At 29.6% G+C, this 20,367-nt stretch overlaps 1 protein-coding gene across 3 annotated transcripts in view; it reads left to right on the top strand.

Annotated features, from left to right (window-relative positions):
• The first annotated feature begins 10,831 nt into the window (after positions 1-10,831).
• The window catches only part of LOC118205877 (sister chromatid cohesion protein PDS5 homolog B-A-like), an 81,897-nt gene continuing 72,361 nt past the window's right edge, over positions 10,832-20,367 (top strand). For 2 of the 3 annotated variants that reach the window (XM_085824199.1, XM_085824202.1), the window contains exons 1-5: positions 10,832-11,207; positions 12,205-12,317; positions 14,490-14,687; positions 14,936-15,022; positions 19,196-19,293. In XM_085824199.1, coding sequence (XP_085680325.1) covers positions 12,216-12,317; positions 14,490-14,687; positions 14,936-15,022; positions 19,196-19,293 — 485 coding nt within the window. In that variant the 5' untranslated portion in view covers positions 10,832-11,207; positions 12,205-12,215. The remainder of the gene's footprint in view (positions 11,208-12,204; positions 12,318-14,489; positions 14,688-14,935; positions 15,023-19,195; positions 19,294-20,367) is intronic. The other variant, XM_085824201.1, reaches the window with a different exon arrangement.

Raw genomic sequence — 20,367 nt, forward strand, 5'->3', positions numbered from 1 at the left:
AGTAAGAAAAGATTGTAAACGGAGTTTTTGTCACATACGAAAGGCACTGAAAAAGCGAAAATTAACAATATATTAGCACTGGACCAGGAAAAAAATTTTCAAAGATAATCAAGTGGTATCAAAAAGTACAACATGTACAAATTTTTCTTCGCAATAACTTATGAATGTTCGCGTTTCAGTAGAAGGAAATCGAAAGGTACAAATCTGGTAATGAAACACTCATTTTAGCCTTTGAGATTTTATCAAAAAGTGCAATAAACGCATGTGCGTGTTAGTAAAATTCTACTTGAAAAATGAGCATTTAGGGAAAAACATAACTTTCTTCTCATAGTCACTTAATATGTAATAAGTTAAAATATAACACTGGTTCATCAATACAATATATTACTTATGTACGGTTAGTTGTTCAGTTAGAATATCATAAAGAAGAAACTTTTGAGTCAAAGAGAAACATATTTACAAAACAATGATTCTTAGTTTCCTAGTAATTTAAATGAAGGTGCTGATGTTTCTCATGAATGTCAGATATTTTCTTAGACACGTTTCTGATGAAATTAGTATATAAACTTTTAAGAAAGAAATAGACTTCATGAGAAAAATCTATGATAGTGCAAGTCAGTGATTCTTGGAAACTTCGAGAAAATATTCTGTATGACTTGGGTTAACAGTCTCTATTCCCATAGTATACTAAGATCCATTTCTTTTCTTAATTTTCTGATTCAGTGTGGTAGTGTTATTAAAGTTAAATCTTCCAAACGTGCAAAACGTTATTAAATCAAACAATATAACTATTTAATAAAAATTTATTCCCAAATTTTTACAAGGCAATGTAAAAGATAAATAAGAAAATATTTGAAAATTCAATGATTTGCAGTGGCCGTAACGTTAAAAATTGGTAATACTCAAAGTTTTCAAAAGGTTTATGGAAACACGATAACATCATAGTCATCCGCAAATAACTTCCATCGAAACTGAAAACTTTATGCACAAAATTTACTTGGAATGCAGGAAAAAAAACATTAGAGGATTCAAAATGAAGATACTTTCCGGAATGAAATGTACAGTATTTCAGGAAGTATTCACTTAACTTCTAACTTAGTTGTAATGAGCATATGTGAGACACGAAATGCATTCGGATGCGAAAAAAAATAACAAACATTTAACTATCTGGCAATGAATAAAATTTCATTGGAAATGTAATGGCATGAAAAGCAGAAAAAATATATCTGAGTAGAATACCTTGATGATAATATCTGAATATGTTTGTTTTTTTAAGGCGAAAAATTTTCACTGCAGTTTCCGTTAGGGCTCAAAAGAAACAGTTCGCTTTTTTGAGTTGGAAAAATTTTCACTTTAATATTTTAAAACGAAAAATCTCCACTGTTATTTCATCTATGGGAAAACCCATGTTAATTTCAAAATGTAGTTAGAAAAATTACACTTTGAGTTTAAAAACGTGAAAAAAAAAATATTCGTTTAGATTTTTTAGGTCGAAAAAGTTTCACTTAAAATTTTTTAGGAAGAAAAACCTCCACTTTTATTTTGTCAATGGGAAAACCCATGTTCATTTCAAAATGCTAGGGGAAAAATTTACACTTTGATTTTGAAAAGTCGAAAAAAATTCATTTAGATTTTTTTAGCTCGAAAAAGTTTCACTTTAATTTTTTTAGGAAGAAAAACCTCCACTTTTATTTTGTCTATGGGAAAACCCATGTTAAATTCAAAATGTAAGGGGAAAAATTTACACTTTGTTTTTGAAAAGTCGAAAAAAGTTCATTTAGATTTTTTTAGGTCGAAAAAATTTCGCTTTAATTTTTTTAGGAAGAAAAATCTCCACTTTTATTTTGATTATGGGAAAATGCATGTTAAATTCAAAATGTAACGGGAAAAATTTACACTTTGATTTTGAAAAGTCGAAAAAAATTCATTTAGATTTTTTTAGGTCGAAAAAGTTTCACTTTAATTTTTTTAGGGAGAAAAATCTCTACTTCCTAGATTTTGAAAAGTCGAAAAAAGTTTCACTTTAATTTTTTTTAGGAGGAAAAACATTTTTTATTGGTTAGGGTATACTTCATTCTCGCTCTAACCTTTTGTCTTTTGAGTTGTAATATTTCTGAACCTGAATCTTCAGAAAACGAAATCATTCTGATTTATCAAATTCTTTCTAAGTGTAGAATATAGTCTTCAAATATAATATTTTAGTATAAATAAATGCATTATATACAAAAATAAGATTAAAAATACTTTTATTTTTCAGGCCCTATTCCTGAAACTGGTTAAGGTTCTTACCCCTCACTTATCCCATTCGGGACATTTTCAGAAAAAGTATTCATTCCTTGTTCATGTTTTCCATACTCAGACATTGTTTTCCCTTCTTATATGTTATATTTCACTATTGTTCTTTGGCTTGGTAGGAAGTTTTTTCATGGATATTGCATACCTCTCCTATACGCCTGAGGCTGTTCTAATAAATTACATTACCAACTAGTGTAAATAATATCTCTAGATATATAGGTATTCTCATTCTCTTGAATGTTTGCTTAAGATGTAAATTTGTGAAGCATTTCTGTTTGAATACTTGCATTGGATTTTTTCTTTTTAAAATTAATTCATACTAAAATGTATTAAAGTTTCATTTAAGTTACCAATGTTGGACCATGATATGGAGTTCATGTCAATATTATATGTTTTGTATGGTATTTATGCAAAAATGTTTCTCATATCTGTGAAAAATTAAATATCAGATATACTCAAAGAGCTGTAAGAACTCTAAGTAAAGTAATGTGAGTTTAAAATGCGTATTTTCAGTTAAATTGAATATATTGAAGTTACGTTGTATTATTATTTGGAAATTCATGTCAATATTCCCTGTTATGTAGGATTTTATTTGCTATGTATCATAACTTAAAAATAATTCTCAAAAAGCTGTAAGATTAAAAGGAATATATTAAAAAGCTTTGAGACTTGTAAAAATAATGATCATACTATTTGAAAAAAAAAGAATATTCCTAGCTGAGAAATTTTTATATTCTAAGTTGTGAAAAAGAGGGCAAAGTTTCCTTTCCGTGACTGAATATTAATTCCATGTCCAGACATCCTTTCTTTTTAGATGTTTTACACAAATATGGCTCTGTTGTAAATTTAAAATATTATATTACAATGTGGATATACTTCTCTGTAGTTAAAAATTCTGTAGATTGTTAAAAAATTATGGCTGTGTTAAGTTCAAATTTAACAGTGTTTATGAAGGTCTCCGGTAAATGGTGGGATCACATTAAGAATCCGAGTGAAGTGTTCACATGATAGAAATCAAAATTTGACGTATGTTCGGTGATTTAAAGTACAATGTATACAAGAAAATCCAAGATATTTTTGTAAAATATTTCAAAGAGTCAATCTGTGTTAGTAATATATCTGAAACCTCCTGCTCAATAAAAAGGAGTGTTCTGAATATATTCATGTAAATGTCTGTAGTGTAAAATAATAGGAAATGAAATGCTGTTGGTACGTATTTAGGCAGGGGTAGAGAATAATAAGAAATTTCGTATATATTTGAACTAAATTGGTTAGAGATGTCCATTATTAGTTCAAGTAGATTTTATGTTGTGAAAATGTATTTTTTCTGAATTATAAGATTTAATTCACAGTAGATCTTTAAAAAATCCGTATAGGTATGCATTTATTTTTAGGAAAAAAAAATAAAAAGAATCGGAATGTTAACAGAGATATGTTTTAAAAACCGGATAAAGGTTAAATGTAAGGCAAAATGTCTAAATAGAAAATAAAATTTACATTTGTTTAACAATCATGAATCCTTTGAACAAAAATGAGATGTGTAAAAGAGAATCCGCGACGTTTTGTATAATGTTTCAAAAAGTTAGTATAATACATTAGAAGAGAAAGTTCGGAGTATCACCTGTTAAGTGTTAGTAGTATGGTGTAATATATTAGACGAGAAAGTTTTGTATATCTTAAGTATTAGTAGCGTAAAAAATAAGAAGAAATATAATATGCTAAGTAAGCTATATGGAAGGAACATCGTACTTATTGGTTTAAATTTACAGAAAATATTATCCATGAAAGCCTCTAGAGGGAAATTATATGCGTGTACGTTCCAGCTTAAATTCCATAGACAGAGAAATATATATGTAACTTTACGCTTCGAGAAATAGAGGTGTAACATCAATAAGTATTTAAAACATTAAGAAAAACCTTAAGAGGAAAATAAAAGAAAGAAAAAAGAAATGAGAGAAGAAAATTCTTCAAAGAATTAAAAAAATACTTTTATATAAAAAAAAAATTAAAAATTACTTCTTGAAGTAAAATATAGGAAGGAAAACAAAGACTGAGTTCGTAAAAAAAGAAAGAAAAAATCATATGAAAATAAGTACAACTTTTGTAAAACAAATAAAGTGAAAAATGTAAAACACGGAAAGGAAAGATTAAACTGAAGGGGGAAAAACATTTGTAAAATAAAAAGAAAAAAAAAAAAAAAATTTAAATTGTGAAAACGTATTCCTTTTATAAATTCTATTACTTTTGCGAGTTAAACGTAGGGGAAAAGAATGTAAAACTTAAAAATGTGGAAAGAAAAGAAAATCTTATGTTTGTGTATAAAAATATGATGTGAAAATTAGTACATTTAATTTAACGGCGGGAAGAAGAGAAAATTACGTAAATTATGTTTGTAAGATAAAGAATAGAGAAATTTAAAATATCTTACCCTGAAATAGAAACAAATTAAATTTAAAGTTATGAATTCATTCATTATCGAGAATGTACAAAGGTCTAAGCAAGTTGGAACAGAATTGCCTATGTGCAATCCATCAGCCTCATGCTGGTTTCCACTGCACAAAGTTAAATGAACATAGAGGATAGTCAGTTCAAATAACAAGATTCAAGAGATAAAAGCAAGGCTTTGTGTTATCGTCCACGTTTCCCATGCCACAGATGGCGGGAGAGTTAAGTTCCAGCCGTGGGGTTATTTTTAAAACTCGTGCAAATACATGAACGTTTTTAATTAAATACTACAAGTCTTGTATACTAAGTCAAATAGTATAATCAATTAAAAATAATGGTAAATAACTTGGTCGGGATCCACGAGTACCAATCAGAATGCACTATGGGTAAGACTACTGCCCTCTAGCGATCGTTGCTGAACTAAACAGAATGTTCTAGAAATCCTAACATGTATCTACATGCTGCAAACAGGTTGCGGATTTAGTATGACATCAGAGCAGCGGGGAGTTCTGCGTCAATCGATAAACGTGTACATGAAACCGGATTACAACACAAACAGGATGAAACATGTGGCTGACTTAGCAATAGCAAGATAATCCGAGCTGATAAAGCGTGATGACGTCACGAACAGGATGCAACGCATCCGTAGTTGATGACATAGCAACTCTCGGCAGATCCCCCTCTCCGAGCGCCCGCAGCGCCCTGTGGCTCCAAACCCCCATATTCTATCTACTGATACGTAAACAAAAATATGACCGTTTTGAATTGTGAAACGCAAAAGCATTTGAATTTTGATCTAACTAATGCTCAGTAGCGTATTCCGATTTTTCACAAAGGGATTTTTACTCCTTGTACGAAGTAAAGGAAGACAACGGAAATATCTATTTCAGCCGCTCTCGAAACCATTTGAACAATGTTTTTGCATCGCACCTGTACCTACGGACAGAATAAATGACTGTTTTTGCCAAAAAGGATTGTAAAATCGATTTAAAAGGGATTCAGAAGGAATGTTTTTCTTGATGTTTGCATGTACGTATATATGTATCTCGCATAATTCAAGAACAAGCAGATATAGAATGTTGAAATTTTGCATATGGGACTGCTATAACATATATCTCCCTTTTTCGTTGCAATCGCTGCACCAATCGTATATAAATATATATATATAAAGTAAGAAAGGAAAAAAAAAACTAAAAAAGACCTGTGCGATCAAGAATTTTGCGCATTAAGCTGCAAAATTTGAAAATAAGGTAAAAAGGAAATTCTTCATATTCTATTGCTTAAAAGCAAATGTGATACTGTGGTTCCCGTGTAAATTTTTTTTAGAATATTTATATACGAAATATATATATATATATCCACATGATCTTAAATTCATTTAGTGCGAAGACAAGTGTACCAATTCCCACTCTGTTACCTGGCTCGGTGAGCTTAGTTTTTCTATTCTAATCTGTTGGAAACCGCTATTTGTTTACATCTGAAATTCATAGAATAGTGAATTAAGTCAGTTTCTGCGCATTCAATGTCTTTTTGCCGAGTGAGACCAAAAGTAAACTTTCAGTTTTGCGTACCGGAAGATGAGCCTTCTTGCCCGCTGGCCGAATTGCTTGTTTTTGCGTAGAAACTCTGATTTTTATTTTGCAAAAATTTCTGATGGACTGTTTATTCTCTCCATCGGTTTCATCAATTAATTATCGGAATGTCCGGGCAAACTAACCCAGCAATAACGATACGTCGTGCATTTTCAGAGAAATCCCAATACTATCGCGTTATACTGAAACAATGTTAAGGAAGTTTTACTGCATAATTGCTTGATTAATTAATTATTGAAGGACCTTACCAAAATAGTTCATGTAACGAAAATGAGCATCCAAAATATTTGAGAAATATTTGTGTAAATTTTGACAAGGAGAATTTTCATGATTTCTTTTGTACAAGGAGTTTTCATTCCGCACTCTTCAGACCTTAAATCTTTTTTCCCAGACGCTGACAATAATTTTTTTTCCTGAAGTATATTTATATTATCTTATATATTTACTTGCTACCCATATCTGATGAAGGAAATAGTTATGGAAAACTGAAGCTTATAAAAAGTAAAATATGCCATATATGAAGTGAAATATTTTAATTTCTGTTTAATGCTTTTCTTCTGAACCTTAAAAGGCTTTTAATGAACGCACCCCTCTTCTTAGACAGATAGCCTCATGTTATGTTACTTCGAATTCAATTAATCAAGACAAAACATTAAAAAAGTTGCTTATATTGTTCTCACAGGGTTCTTTGCCAGGGCCACTAGATGATCTTCCTTTCACTTGCGATCCTTCGAGAGACAATACTCCAAAATGATCAATACATCTTTGTACAAAACAGATTTTAATGTGAACAAAAAAAACCTACATAATATTAACGGATACATGGAAAATCTGTAAAATTTTTAAATCTAGCACGACGCAGCGTGCGAGTTTCTCCATCCGAGATCTCTTGCGATCTGGCTCGTGAGTTCATAACGCAATGACAACATACAGCAGACGTCTTGAATTGCTACACAAGTGGCTTTTCCATTATCTAATAAATCAAAAATTCTCTTTCAAACATATTGTCTTCAACCAGTGCTTGAGTTATTTAATGATTTATGACGACGTTTTAGACAATGTTGTATTTCACTTGGTGATGGAAGAAGCTGTGGAGCATTTGGCTTCTCAAAATAATACTGTAGAAAAATTGCAGTGAGACACAGAGACTTGGTAGTAGTATGATTAATTAAAATAAATGGGATGACGAGACTCGAACCTGTTGATTAGACGTGAAGTGCAGCTGTTAATATCGATGGCGATCATGATTTATCAATGTGTTTTTGGTCTAAGAAAATAATTTAATTTCTTAGTATTCAATTTAAGTTTTAATTTATTAGCATTCGCAGTTTCCTAAGTACACTTTTCCTCATTGCAGGGGATTTTTTAACTGTCGTAAACTCCTGTTGAAGATAATCTCTTATCTTCATTTAGTCCCCAGGAGTGATTAGAAATGTGAAAGGAGGAAACTGGATCGAATTTTCTCGTGTGTCAGTTTATTGTACCAAGAGCTTGAACCTTGCAAAGTAGGCTCAAGAACGCAGATTTGTTCGAAAGTTCTGTGTTCAAGTCTAGAGCTGTAATGTTTAGTGTAATTCTCTGAAACAACTAAAAATCGAATATTGTAGTTCTTTGACAGAAAAATGCACAGTATTCTTTAGAGATCTTTGATGGCATGAATACCTCTCTCCAGAGCAATGACAATGATTGTAAGATTTCCAGATTAAGATATAGCATGGTTCTGAATATCAAATATCTTGCATTTCATGATATTTGTCCCACATCAGTTAGTATGATATATCTATATACAAATAATAAATAAATAAATAAAATTTTAATTTAAATTAAAAAAAATTTTTTCAGAAGAGGAGCAAGCAATTTTTCTGGAGGATTAGACCGATGCTGGAAACGTGTAAATTTTATGATGCCTGGTGAAATGTGTAAACAGCTGCAAGAACTTTCCCAATGAAGATTCCGGAGCATCTTTCGAAAGGAAGACTTTGAGCATTTGAAACATCATCCTCTATAATTCAAAACTACAGTTCGATTGCCATGGATAATTCAGTAACGGTCCTTTGCTCCATAAAATATTTCCAATTATTTTGTGATCACAGTAATATAGTTTCTTATAACCTCTATTTCAGTGATAATTTTCTTCTGGGTGAAAAATATGAATTAGAGCCTGTGTAAGTTTCTGCTACGATTAAGTTCTCTACGTTTATACATGATCGAGGTATATTTAAGCTGATATGCTTAATTACGTCTCTAGTTTGGACATTTATAAATTACGTGAATGGGGTTTCTAAGTGTACGTGAACATTTGAAATTAACGAGGTTTTTTTCTTAAAGGAAGAGAGAAGACATTGAATGGATCTGAATGATTAGCTTATTAAGCTCAAAACCATTTCCTTAACAAGCCCTTAGTAGGAATGGTCAACACTTAGAAACAACCTTTCGCAAAAAGTCCCATGACATATTATATCCTTTCTAGGAATTCATACCAAGGAAGCCGAGGAAAGACACATAATTTCCTTCTAGAAAATAGTGGTTTATCCTTTTTTTCCCCTGTTTTTCTGGTTAGAAAGACAAACCTGTGTAAAAGGAATCGGTTCAGCTGAACTATATACAAATAAAGTTATTCCAGTGCTTAAATTGCGGAGTCCACCGGAGCCCGGCTCCGGTGCTTTTCAATTTTTAAGATAAATTACAATTTTAGCCGGAGCGCACCGGAGCCCTAACTAAGATGAGCTCCGGTACTTCTTTTTATAAAACTGAATCACAGTTTAAAGGGAACAAAATTTAGAATTCCTAATGTTTTAGTTTAACAATAAGCAGACTTTGCAATACTCTATTTCCTTAGAAATACGAACTCATGAGAACATGAGACGTTCAAGTAAAGTCCCCTCACTCGCATGCGGAAACCTTTCTCTTTAAGAAAAGCAATAAATTCGGGGGAGTTTGTTTAGGAACGCCTAAATTTCTCGCCATGTCATTGTATCTAGTGTATTGTTATCGATGCTTAGTTATCCTATGTTAGTTATCCTCGCAGGACGGAAAATTTGAGTTCTTAAATGTGCGTTAAGTGGCAGCGAGTACAATAAGAGTGAAATACTGAGATAAACTGCTCAAGCACGTCCTATACATCGCCTTTCCCACAGTATCCACTAATGGGCGGTGGTAAGCGTAACCAGCAACTTTACATTTAGGAGTCCGATTCAGGACTCATTTATCCCTGACACCCATCTGTTTGATGGCTATAATTATATCAACAGAGAGCCGCGGTCAAAGAGAACGTTCTCTCTCACCAAGATTCCCCTCATTTTTTGTTTCCACCCACTCATACTCTCATTCTGTTTCGCCCTGGAATTTTCATCAGCTATACTTTAAGTATATTTAATTTTTGTGATGATAAAAGAACCCCCCCCCCTACGATCAGAACTTAAATTGGGCCGGAACCTACCGGATCTCGGCTGCGGTGCTTCTTAGTTTTTGTAATAAATCATAATTCTAGCCGGAACGCACTGGAGCCCTGAATAAGAAGGCTGCGGCACTTCTTCTATGTAGTTGAATAAAAATTTCAGTAGAAATTTTATTATGAACATTTTATTTTAACAATAAAATTATATTAAAAATCGCGTATTAAATTTCCATTTATCTCTTCATATTTTATTTAATTTTAATTAGTTAATTACTTCAATCTTTAATTATTTCAATAAATAATAATTAATTATCTAATCATTATCAATTAAATTATAATTAACTAATTATATAATAATGACGGATTAAGTAACAATTCATAAATATTAATTAAATATCTATTAATTAATTTGGTAATAATAAACTATTTAATTTAAAAATTATTAATGAGTTTAATAGTCATTTTATTTATTTATTTACTCTTGTTCCTCTCTGCTGACGGTCTTCCATAGGTCTCCGGCACTTCTAATCTTAGAAATTATGCCCTGAATTATTCAGCAATTATTTATAAATTTGAGTGCTTTGAGAGTTTTAAAAATTAACATACTATTGAGAAAAATATATAATTAAAAAAAACTACACATGATTTTCACTGTTTCTTTTCTTTTAATTTTGCATCTTTTAGGACATGTTGTAAAATTGAACAAGTTATAACGTTTATTAACTCACAGTATTAGTTGCTTTGTTTTCCTCTTTGAGAGCCTTTATGAAATTCGTATAATTTATTCAGAAAGTCAGAATACATATGCAAATCAAATTTGTTTCTCTGCATGTAAATAAATTGTAAAGTAGATTCATAAATCTTTCTGTTAAGATACTTAAGAAATGAGGAATAAAATCCTTAATTTTTGCTACCTGATTGTCTTAGTAATCTGACTGATGACTTTTATTTTCAATTAGTTAAGATACCATCTTTCTATAGTATACAAAATTTCAAAGAAAATTCATGCTCCTTTTTATCGTTTCGACTACAGTTCATTCATTATATCACCGTGACTCTACTCCATAACCGCCATCCCCAGTATGTAAAATTTATGATTTTTAAGGTGGCTGCGTCCAATCCTGTGTCGCTCATGTTTATTGTTTGATCGTGGAGTTAATGGTAAACGAGTTTGTTCAACCGAGTGCATAGTTATTATTTCAATCAATAACACTATAAAAAATAAATGATTTTACTATTAGTTGTATGGCCTGAACTGTTTCCGTATATGTATTTTAATATTTGACGATATCTGAAACTTGTGCTTTACTGTGAGTTTGACAGTTAGAATTTGAGGAGCATTAGCGTGTGATATTTTGACTCTTTTTTTATGATGTACAGTTTACTATGTCTAATGTTGCGCAAGTGGAGATTTTTGTGAATGTATTCTTGCCTAAACGCAGATAATTGCGATCATTTTTGAAGCAGTGTACACCTGTGTAAGTAAATTGATCTTCTGAAAATCTTTCTGGTCCTAGATTGAAAAGTGTTTCTGCTACTGTAATTGCTTTGTAAATTACAAGGGATGTAAAGAAATTAGTGAAAATTAATCATAGATGGTTTATAATATTTGTAATTAATGATTTTATTAATAATGAGGTAAAATATCACACAAATGTGCAGACTGAAAACGAAAGTTACGTATACTTTTTTTTTATGGTGCTTAGATATCTGTGGTATCTTAGCGAAGTAGCGTAATATTGTTTAATAAGTAACTTTCATTGAACAATCTTGTGCTGTTATTCGTGTGTTTCTCAAAATGCATTTGTCGAGATAATTAATATTTTTTATTCTTGAAACAATGTCTTTATTTGGATTGAGTATTAATTGGGACTTATGGATTGAATCTAGCAAATAATTTGATGCTTTCTTGGAAGTAAGATGAAATACTCTCTATTAATTTAGTTGTTAATTGATAGAAGATTGGTTTATTCCCTTGATTAATCTTTGGTTTATCCCCTTAATTAGTCAATTAATCTGGGATTAATGACAATAGCTACTTTTTCAATACTTAAAATATTTACTTTTGTTTTTGGTATTTTTGCGATTAAAGATTTTTCTTAGCAGATTTTTATGCTTTTAAACAAGGAGATTGGAATTACTATTTAAAATATTAATTTAAATTCTGACAAAATATTTTACACTCATGGTTTTAATTTGAATTTGTGTTCCTTGGAGATAGATGGTATATGGAAAGTTTTCTTATTATAAATTATATATATACACTCAAATGCAAGCATTATTTATTAATTTAATATTTTATATGTATTGAAACTAAGCCAGTTTTGTGAAACTTGAAAGGATTTTGGATTATATAAATTTTTGTTTTTGAACCATTTATTATTATATTTAAAATTATTTTATTTGTGTGTGTATATATTATATTTGTCATGTATATATTTATACCTAGGTTTATAATTATGTTTTTTATTTCAGTTGTGTGTAAAATGCCAAAGGCAACTCTAAAGCAACCTAAAATTGTTTATCCTAGTGGAGTGAAGGAAATCAATAATGATCTTAGCACTGATGACTTAGTGCGAAGACTAAAGGTTAGTTTCCAGAATTATGAAATGCATATATAACTTATGTTAAGTATCGAATACTTTTGAGTATTTTTATTCAGAGGTGTCAGAAAAACATGAAATTGTAGCTGAAATGATATGTGATATGTATTTCATACTTTACTTTTGAAAAAGAATGGAACTCGTTGAAAAGGTAAGAAAGAAACATGTTAATAATATTTTATTTCAGTTTTATGGTCTGCATAATTTTCATTTGTTTGAAGATTTTAATATCTAATGTAATAAAAAAAAAAATTAAGTATTTGAGGAATGAATCCTGATGTTTATCCCATTTTTCATAAATCATTGAAATTGTGGTTACTCCTTGAAAATTTCTTTTTGGGCATGTTTCAGTGTAATAACTCATTTTATTAATTGTCAAAATACAGTATCTAGTAAGCCAGATACATATTTTCCCCTGTGTGTTAAGTAACACATTTTAATTAATGTATCATCAGCAGTTGTTTACAAGGAATATATTTTGATAGATACAAGCAAAACGTGATAACCAAAGCTTCAGGATTACACTTTTTTCGTTTACTTATTATGTGCGCTGCCCTTAGGTACTACACAGAAAGGGAGGGATGTCCTGTGGAGGTCTTTTTAAGGGAAGTTGGCTCATTTGCACATTACACATGCTAAAATTACATTGTATTCAACTTTGGTTTTGATTATTTTATATATTTCATGCATATTATAGTTTTATTGGCCTGTAACTCTCTGCTGCGCTTGAAGCAGTTAATAATGAATAAAATAAATCAGATTTTTCTGATATTCTTATTTATTCTATTGTATTTAATAGTAAATTCCTAAAATTATTCATGTTTCATGCTTAATTTGATGACTAGTTTAAGATGCTTGGTCAAGGAAATCATTCAGTTGGATCATGGAAAACTGAGAAAAGTCAGCAAGATTAAACATTGAATTTCATTGAGAACCATGCAGTTTATTCGACCAATAGTTGATTTTCATGTAGGAAGGGTGAGGAGGTAATAATTAATAAGAAAATTTTTATAGAAAGCGATATTCATATGTGATCAAATGTGTAAACAGATTTCAAGAATCACTTTGTTTCTGACAGAATTGAAGCATTTCTTAATGAAGAAAAAAATTAATCTAATAAATTTGTCTGGAATGTTACTTCACTGATTCATTTAGCATAGAAAATGTTAAAGATTGAAGGTGTTTTTAATGTTTTTGTGTAGTTTTGGAATTTATTTTAACCCTTTGCACTCGGAAGTACTCCTCACAGGCACTGCCAAAGTTGAGCATTGTACTCGAAGTGTGCCTTATAGGCACACCAGCAAAATATAAGGCACTGAAGATCATGCGATTGTATTTATGGTTAAATTTTAGTTGCATGTGATTTAATGTTTCATTGATTTTAATATTTAGTTATTTGTTTGGCCAATAATAATAATAAAAAAAAAATATTATTCATCATGACAAAAATATGATGGAAGAAGCAGTTTCAAGATAGCAGTGATGATTAATTTTGTGTGGGTGAATATGAAAGACATTCTGATAGCAGAAGATTATTCCACCACTGAAGGGGGGGGAAAATATTGCAGTATAGTGATTCTAATATAAGTGATGAAAATGTGCCAAATGTAAATGGTATTATAATAATTTTTATTTACAAAATGTTCTCATTGTAATAATAACAAAATAACATTAAAAATATCTTGCTTTTAAAGTTTTATTTGCAAATTTTGTGCCTTCAAATAAATCACACATTACATAGCCAGGTACAGGGGAAAAAAAATATTTGAAATGCTGAAAGTTCAGATGAGAAAAAGTCCGATTACAAAGGGTTAATTAACTGTATTGTGTATTATTTTCTCATTAGCATGTTTTATTAATTTTTAAGCATAAAGATTTTAAATTGCAATGTTTTATGTACTTTTTTATTTTTGCTGATAATACACTGATGAGTTTTATCTAATATTTTTATGTAAAAATGACACAATTTGAAATTTTTAAATAACCTTTTCATCTTCATGTGTATTGTATTTATACCTTTATTATCTACTTCCTGTTTCATTTACTTATTCAATATATGGTAAGGTTAACCTTCTTCAGTATGTTTCTCTGAACTGCACACTAATTCTAAATACTGTTACTTAATTTTTTTTTTTTTTTGTTTTTTTTTTTTGTTAGGAATGTGCTCAATCATTCCAGAATATGAGTCAAGAAGATGATAATTCTGCATACATTCCACTTGCTATGCATTTAGCCTCAGAAAATTTTTTAGAACATCCTAGTAAGGATGTGCGACTGCTCATAGCTTGTTGCATAGCTGATGTGTTCAGAGTATTTGCCCCTGATGCTCCTTATAAAGATCCTGAACAACTGAAAGTAATATGCAGACATATATTTATTTATTTATTAATGCAGAATATTTTGACAGCTTATATAAATTTATATGCTATCATAAGTGAATTCATTTAAGTGCCATATATGTAGTATATTAATTAAGTGGCATATTTAATATATTGGCTGTTCAATATCATGTCTAAATTTATATAAAGATTTATATTTTTGAAATTCATGAGAAGAGTTTAAATTTATATTTGTTGACTAATTGTATTTGTGTTTCTTCTTAGGCAATTTTTTATTTTTTTATTGAACAACTTCAAGGTTTAGAAGACCCCAAGGATACAATTTTCAAACGTTATTTTTATTTGCTGGAGGTATGTTTATCTTTAAAAGAAGTTATGAAATAATTTGTGCATCTGTCATAACTATTTTTAACCCTCTGAGCACAGGGGATCTGTTATGAAAATGTATATTTAAACAGCATTTTATTAGCTAAATTTGTGTAATTACTTATTTTAGTCCTTATTTTCATAAACTTGCATTCATCAAGATAAAATTTACATTATTAAAGTAAGAAAGCAAAGTATCTTAAATTATAAGGATATACAGTGGTGGCCAAAATTGTGGACACTTTTGGAAATTTTTATGTTTTTGAACTTTGTATGTTTATAGAAAACATTACGTTTCACAAAATGCAAACTTGTATATATCATTTTAAAGAGAATTTATTACTAAATTCGATACAAAACACAAAATTCAATTATTTGCAATACAAAAAAAATTAAACGATAATAGTTATCGATATACATTAGATAGTGATGATTGCAGTGAGTTATTAGTACTTAGTAGGGTACACTTTATTTTTGATTACAACTTCACATCGACGTTTCATTGAGCTGACAAGGGTTTTAAGCTCTTCTTTCATTATTACATGATGCCAGGAAACAATTATAGCCTCAATTAGTTCCTTTTTCTTTGATGGGCGCCTCATTCAGACAAGAGTTTTCAAACGTTGCCACAAATTTTCAATAGGATTGAGGTCAGGACTGTTTCCTGGCCATGACAACAATTTAATGCTCTTTGTACGAAACTAATAACTAACTCTATTTTATAAACTAATAACTAACTATAAACTAATAACTAACTCGAATAATAACTTTAACTTTGTACGAAACTAACTCTATTTTTTTACACTTTCGATATTTTGGCCGTGTGGCAAGGAGCAGAATCCTGCTGAAAAATAAACAAAGCATTGTTAGGAAAGAGATCTCTGATGAAAGGTAGAAGTTTTGGTTCTAGAATAGTGTCAATGTATTTTCTGGCGTTCAGTGTCCCATCGATGACATGAAGGCGACCAATACCATCTGCTGACATGCATGACCAAATCATAACACTAACTGGGTTCTTCACAGTTGCTTGAATGCAGTCAGGATGTAGTTCTCCTATTCTAAGTCTTACATATTTTCGCCCATCATTACCGAATAACCATTCCGAAATCTGTTTATCAATTTCACGCTGCTCTGTGGCGAGGGGGGGGGGAAACGCCGCGGCATGCAATGAATTGGAAGTTGATCTGTCAGCACTATCCTTATCTTCAGGGCAGATGTTTTTATTTTATTTGGCTTATAATTCGTTACTAAATGTAGTATTTCATCTCGATGTACTCCGTCTGTGATATGATTTAAATCAAGTTCCTTGTCATTATAATTCGCTTCCGGTAGTGAAGAAAGTGACACAGAGGTTCTTAAAAATGAAAAAATTTCGATTGACAAATTAGTCGGTATTCTCGACACAGCAATTATAGGACTTGAACAGCGGAAATTTGTAACTGAACAAGAAATTATGTCGGTTTATGGAATTAAAGAGAAAGTATTATCACATAAAACGAAGCAACTTACATTGAAAGAAATGTTTAATAAAGTAAACAAATAAATATTAAGCTTTTTTTTTGTTTGTAAATTTTGATACCCTTTAGATCATAATTGTTCTTTATTTCATAAATTACGGTTTCATATTTTTAATTTTATAATTTCTGCATGCCATCTTACCAGATTTAAACTGATGATCTATAATCCGGAATCACCAAAGTCCCAACGAGTCCGTATTAACAACTTTTGACTGTATGAATAATTATTAACAATTAGATAATGTTTATAAATAAATAAGTATTTATATAAACAGATCCATAATTATGTAACACACACACACTAAAAGCTAAAACAATATTCCTCTTTATAATTTACACACATTTTATATTTTATTTTGTATTCAAGAAAAATAAAAATTAAAAGAAATCCGTATACAAATGATGAATCAGTTAATAATTTAATTTTTTTAAGTGCGTGATGTTAATAACATGTTTCCTATTTATTATATAATATGTTTATTAAAGACTTCATTATATTCATTTATAACTATTTTAGTGTGATGATGCTGTATCATATTTGGTACTTTAAAATTATGTAACTGTTTTGAGAGTTTCTAAAGGATATTTATGGGGGGAATTTTTTATAACAAGTTTTTACCCCCATATTCTTCCATGGAGGTAAGAAGTTAGATGGAGTGGCCCTAAACCAGTTTCCCCATACCCTGCTTTGAAGCACTTGCGATCCCTTCTTTGGTGACCAAAACATTGGGTAATTTACCATTGAGTTCAATGGGTTTTGACACAATCGGATGTAAATATTTTGTAATTACGTCATAAATATGCATATAAATGTATATATTATCTTTTTCTACAATACTTCAGAGTCCTAAGTATATGAAAAGAAAACAGTTTTGAACAACATTTCATTCTGAACGGAATTAAATGCTATACTAGAACAATACTTCACAGAACAATTGACTCATTTCACAAGTTTTCGTTAATTGCGTTAGAAAAACAATTTAAGGTAATTCAATTTGATTTGGTTAAGGATTATAAAAATTAAGATCAAAGTTTATTGTATTATTAAAATTATGCATTATTTCTTTTCTATTTATAGAGCTTCTTCCTAAAATACTCTCTCATATATGACATGATTTTTTAGCTTCTGAGGCATCTTTTAAATCGAAAACTATAAGTCAATTTTTAATTAATGCTCTATTCGGTCCATTTCAAATTAGAGCACTTTTTCATTTAATAGCAAAATACTTTAAATAGTACTTTCTCTGAATATTTCTGAAAGAGAATAAAATAAGGATTATTTTTTTTAAAATATTATTTAAAACTTGTAACTGAGTTATAAAATGTAAGGGGAATAATTCTTTAAATTATACTTATCAGATTTTTTTATCCTTAATTTTAAAAATACATATTCCAAAACTTTTCTTTATTACTTTCTTAAGTATGCTTAGAAATTGCTTTACAATACCTTTTAACAGATTGCTTTCCAGTACGAACAATTCTTGCTTAACTAGTTTTATAACGTGTTTGTCAACAGGATGTCAATTTATGTTTACAATTCAATGTTAAGGTAGTATATAAGATATATTTAGATATATTTAGATAATATTTATAATCATTATAAATTTAGATACATTTAATAATTAGATTTTTTCTTAGTAACTTTCACAGTTGTTTATGAATGAATAAATCCTTTATTTCAAATTCATTTATAAATAATTGAATAAATATTTATGTATTTTGTTAAATACGCATACAATAAATACACATTTTGTTAAATACATGCTTTTTGCAAACATGGGCATAAATACCATTTTTCAGTTCTGGCATGTGGAAATCTTTAATTTCTGTGCATTCACTATATTTTTCAAGTAAAGCAATTTACACTAATTTTAAAAAAAGTACATGTTACAATAATTTGTGGATGTGAAAAAAATTGATTTTATTTAAAACATTTTGGCGTTTGGAACATAAAATAAGAGTAGCGAATACTCTATCAAGGGTATCGAAAGATATGTACAATTTTAAAGGTACGGTGAGGTATTTTTCATTCTTTAAGCATAACTTTTTTGCTAAAATCTATTTTTTTTTTTTTTTTTTTTTTTTTTTTTTGTAGTTCAAAAGCTTAGAATTTTATAAAACTAATTTATAATCAAAATCACTGTTATTAGTTATCGGAAAATAACCAAGATGTGATTTTGCGTAAATGTCACTAAACTATACAAATTGCTATTATCCATCACACTAGGAATTTTTCTTTTATGCAGAAGTGTCCCATTTTTCAATTTGTATTGAACTGTCGTATGCCAAAATACTATCAGAGCGCTGTCAAGCGAGTGTTTCTGAATGTAAACAAAAAACACGCCATCTGGTGACCGAAGCTTCGGAGTGATGCTTCACTTTTAATGCCGGATTAGCCACTCCTTCCTTTCTTACCTCCATGTATTCTTCCTTTCATACTTATGACTAACCATTTTTATATTTATATGCATTTTAGTTTGACTTTTCTTTTTTTATGTACTGTATTAAGAAAAGCTTATAGTGGTACATTAACACCTTTATATTATTCTTTGATACTGTATAAATTTTGGTAATTTTTAGCTTGGTCTTTCTGGCAGTTGAAATAATTTGTCTTTTTTTTTCTTTCTACTTTCCCTCTTAGAATCTTGCATGGGTTAAAACCTTCAACATTTGTATAGAATTAGAGGAAAACCAACAGATATTTACAAAGTTATTTCATTTAATATTTAGTATTGTAAAGTGAGTATACTTAGCAATTTTCAATTTGTTCTGTTTTCTCTTTCAGAATAAAACTTCATCTTTCTTTAATTATATCCATATAAATTATGCTTGATGTATTCATTATAGTGATTCTTTCCAAAATGATTGCTTTTGGATAGTGTAATGTATGTGAAAGTTTAATTAAAATACATATATTTTATGCTATGTTATGCAGTTTTTTGACAGCATATTATTGATAGTGATTACATTATTTTGTCATTTAAAATATTTACATTATTTATGGTACTGAAGTTTTGTAAATTTCTTTCACACTGAATTACAACAAAGTCCCTTTTAAAAAATGTATGAAATTTTTATAACATAAGGTATGCCTGTTGAATTAAAGCATGGTAATGTACGTTGAAGCATGTCATTAATTGCCTGTGATGAAAATTGAATAGTTTTTCTCCATATCATAACATAGCACATGTAATATAATTTAGTTGTAAACAAAATTTAAACTTTATTTTGAAAATAGTTCAGATAATTATCTACTTCTTACCTTACAATTAAAGTTGATATTGCATCATCCATTGACATCACAGATTATTATTTTTGTCATTAGTATGATGGCAAGCATTAATTAAGACACAATAACACGCTGAATAAATACTAATTCAGAAGTCAAACAACAAAAATCAGCGTTATACCTACAAAATTTTCACAGGATTAGTTTCGATGGTTTTACCGAACCATCATCTTCAGCTGCAAAACCGCAAATGAACAAGATAGGAAATAATGATAGGTAAGATAAGAAGATAAATTCTTGTCCAGGCTTTCTTATCTTACCTATCATTATTTCCTATCTTGTTCATTTGCGGTTTTACAGCTGAAGATGATGGTTCGGTAAAACCATCGAAACTAGTCCTGTGAAAATTTTGTAGGTATAACGCTGATTTTTGTTGTTTGACTTCTGAATTAGGCAAGCATTAAGCCAAGTTTTTTCTGACAAGTGTTCAAATCTTTACTTTTGTATTAGTTGTTATATATTTTTTATATATTGAATGAAAATTATTTTGCCAGTGGCTGGATGCTTGCTTATGTGCAATTTGT

This window comes from Stegodyphus dumicola, chromosome 9 (assembly GCF_044657685.1).
Source record: "Stegodyphus dumicola isolate Sdum_Otavi_A_Nest chromosome 9, ASM4465768v1".
Classification (NCBI taxonomy): Eukaryota; Metazoa; Arthropoda; class Arachnida; order Araneae; family Eresidae; genus Stegodyphus; species Stegodyphus dumicola.